Here is a 3402-nt window from a genome sequence, read left to right on the forward strand (position 1 = left end):
CTCTACTGTTACAACATAATGTTACAACATAATAAAGAAAGTAAAAATAATGATGACTTTTTTGTATTACAACTTTTTCTCAAGAAACTACATATTTATTATGTAATATTACGACTTCCCTCTTAAATGATCGAGAAATGTGACTTTTTTTGCTTATATTCTTTAAAATGACCAAATTATAACATTTCTTTTTATTGCAAAATGGTTTATCTGAACATATTTTGACATTCTTCCCCAAATGATGATAACATTGCAACTTTTTCACTCTCTGTCTCTCTCTCTATATATATATACAGTATAGTCCAGTTTAATGAAGTCCCAGCGAGACACTTCCCCTTCCTTATATGATCAATAGAGGGTCCTCAAACCTTAAGAAACTGGTCGGAATTAGACAAAGTGTACCTAATTTCTTCAAGGTATAGACCATAACCATGTCATTCAGCCCTTTTCTCAATATATTGTGACTTTATTCTGAAAATCTCCAATTCCTGTCTTTACAGAATGAATAAAAATCATGTTAAGATGAAGAAAATATTACTGTATTTGTAAGTTTAACATGCATCTCATATTATATTGAGACTACAGTCATTACAGTCCCAAGTTAAAGTGGACTTTTTTCAGTCAGTGCATCAACCCAGTGGTAGCAGGACTGTGGCTCATTACAGTCCATGGTAGAGTGTTTGTCAAAAGGAAGTAACATTCCTTTGCTTCAGTGGGACTGCTTCACTAAGTCCTGACAGCCCCTGCGGTTCTGACATACCTACTGTATTAGTGCACAGACTGTTACACTACTCCGGGTTAGGTGGAACCTTCAGTAGCACTTGCACAGGACAAGAAGTGCAGATACAGCCCAGGATCACATCGTAACTCAGAATGGTCCGAGGATTGTGTTTGGGATTTCTTGATGTAACCCTGGTCTTCTTCATGCTGTGTTCAGTCACAGGCTTGCTGCTGATGGACCAGCGCAGAGATGCAGAGGATGACCCGGAGCTGGACAAAGCCATTTTGGAAATGCTACATATCAATAAAGTGTCTGCGAGCCATCAGGCCAAACCACATCCCTACATGAGGAGGATCTACCAGCGTCTGGACTCGCTGGAGGCTCAAGACTTTGGGAGATCGGACGGAACGCTGGTGCAGAGTTTTCGGAGTGTCGATGGTACAAATTTGATATCAATGTTGTTTTAAAGTAATAATCAAACATGGTAACTTCCTACTTTCTTTCAAAAACTGACTTTACACACATCTAGATCATCAGTTACATTTGTTCTTCTGTAATAGATGTCAGTGTCTTTATCTTGGGATAAAATCCTCAGTTGTAGAAGTAATATGTTTTACAGTACATTTCTTGTGTAGCAAGATGTGCAACACAATAATATATAATATGTTGAACATGTAAGCAAACAGTTTCCTCTTCATATATTCAGCATTCATTTGGAGTCAGGTTTCTATCCTCTCGAAGAAAAGTCCAATACTCACTCTTCTTTTACCTCCGTTTTGGTCTCCACCGACTTCTGACACTAATCGCTAACTTTCTCTGTCTGTTGTTTGGTGCTGGGCAGGTAGTTTGCCTTCTGCTGCTGGAAACAATACTGACGAGCAGGTTGTAAAATTAGAGATAAAAGTATTTATAAGATATTAATTAGCATCTGAGCTTTAAAAATCCAGATATTTGGTCAACCAGGACCCAGATATGTATCCATAGAACCAAAACAATCAGCTGAAAGAGGCTTTAAATACTCTTTAAAACTACTGATTAGTGCAGCTTAACATTTTATTCTACCAAGTAAGATACAAGACAAATGTCAACTGCAAATTTGGAGGATTATTGTTAATTTAAAATGTATAATATTCACAAATAACTTAAATGTAAAGCCTGCACCAGTCTCTACAATGTTTACATTTTTTTTAATAAGCACTCTTCCATTTTTTCTTGTTTTACACAGTAGGACAACACTGTCATTTAAAACTACAATCATTCATTATTGCACTTCCATAAATTTGGTGGAATAAATATGGGTCAAGCTTCAAAAACACGACATCCTACACTTCCCATAATGCATCTCAGTAATGTTTTTTTTTAGACCCTCCCTTCCTGATAAATGCCCATGTCTCTAAATATCCACACCTTTGGTTTTTAACGCAGATTTTCTGAAGTCTCCAAGCCCAAACTGAAATAATCCTGATGACATCACTATGACATCATCAGAGTTGTTTTTGTCAGTCTACTGAGAAACAAGTGTATTAATTATGTTACACAAATAAAACTACAGTTAAAGGACCATAACCGTTGGTTTTTTTTTTTAGCATGTTTCAGTTCAAACTGTGTACATTTGTTCTGAAATACAAATAGGTTTCATTTATATCACCACATTTTGGTGATGCCAACACACTGATCCTTAAAGGTAGTTGTGGAGTTCTTAACTAATTCTTTCCTTTCCTTTTTATTCTTTGGCTCACCCAGGTCCACATCATGCTTCTCCAGGATGGATCTGGTTTAATGTCAGCAGCCTGAACCCTTCAATGCTTGGTGCAGAGCTGGTTCTGTTCAGGAAAACCCTCAACCCCCGCCCCCTCAGCGTGACCGTCACCCTGCACAGTGTCGCAGCTTCACAAGGAGCTCTGAAGGAGAGTCCGGCCCTCGAGGAGAGACTACTGAGCCTGGACCAGAGACCCTCCACTGGATATGATGTGTTTGATGTGTCAGCTGTTCTGGCTGTGAAGCCTGTAGAGATGGTGGGATTTCAACTGCGCTATACTGATGAGAGTGGAAGTCTGGTTCTCCATGAAGCCCTAACACAGAGTCTGTACTGTCTGAACAGAGGCTCTCTGAGTGAACCCTTACTGGTGCTGTACCAAGCACACCCTCTGCAGGTCTGACTCTACCACTGGGACCACTGTACAGTGTTCATATTCATTTATTAAAGTCAACTTACTAATCTGTTACCATTACCCGCCACTCTTATGGATATTATGTTATAGCACAAAACAGTTAAGAAGGTGAGGATAAAATATTATAATGGTGAGGTTAAAGTTCTGTAACTTTAAAAACAGACAAAACCGTAACTACATGAAATCCATTTGAATAACATTATTACTACTATTTAAAATATTGCATATGCTTTTTTTTTTTTTTTTTTTTTTTTTTAGGACTTTTTAGGAGAACTTGTAACAGGTGGGAATGTGTGCAGTTACATTTCTGAAAGTATCAGTATCATTATTATGATCATGCATTATTCATGGTGTTATTGTCATTATAATTATTGTAATTATTATCACTTCAAAACATTCAAAACACAAAACATACAGAAATAAAGCAAAAAAGATATTCATTTAAAGCATTAAAATTAAGCTATAAACTTTTCTTTTGATAGTTCCCACAGGAAGTGATCTGATCTGACG

The 3402-nt window shown here is 37.2% G+C and overlaps 1 protein-coding gene across 1 annotated transcript; it reads left to right on the top strand.

Moving 5' to 3' along the window:
- The first annotated feature begins 873 nt into the window (after positions 1-873).
- On the top strand, positions 874-2880 carry LOC134005592 (uncharacterized). The gene is made up of 2 exons (XM_062444513.1): positions 874-1159; positions 2465-2880. Exons 1-2 carry the CDS (start codon positions 874-876, stop codon positions 2878-2880), a joined length of 702 nt encoding a protein of 233 aa, XP_062300497.1.
- Positions 2881-3402: the final 522 nt, after the last annotated feature.

This window comes from Scomber scombrus, chromosome 23 (genome assembly GCF_963691925.1).
Source record: "Scomber scombrus chromosome 23, fScoSco1.1, whole genome shotgun sequence".
NCBI classification, from domain to species: Eukaryota; Metazoa; Chordata; class Actinopteri; order Scombriformes; family Scombridae; genus Scomber; species Scomber scombrus.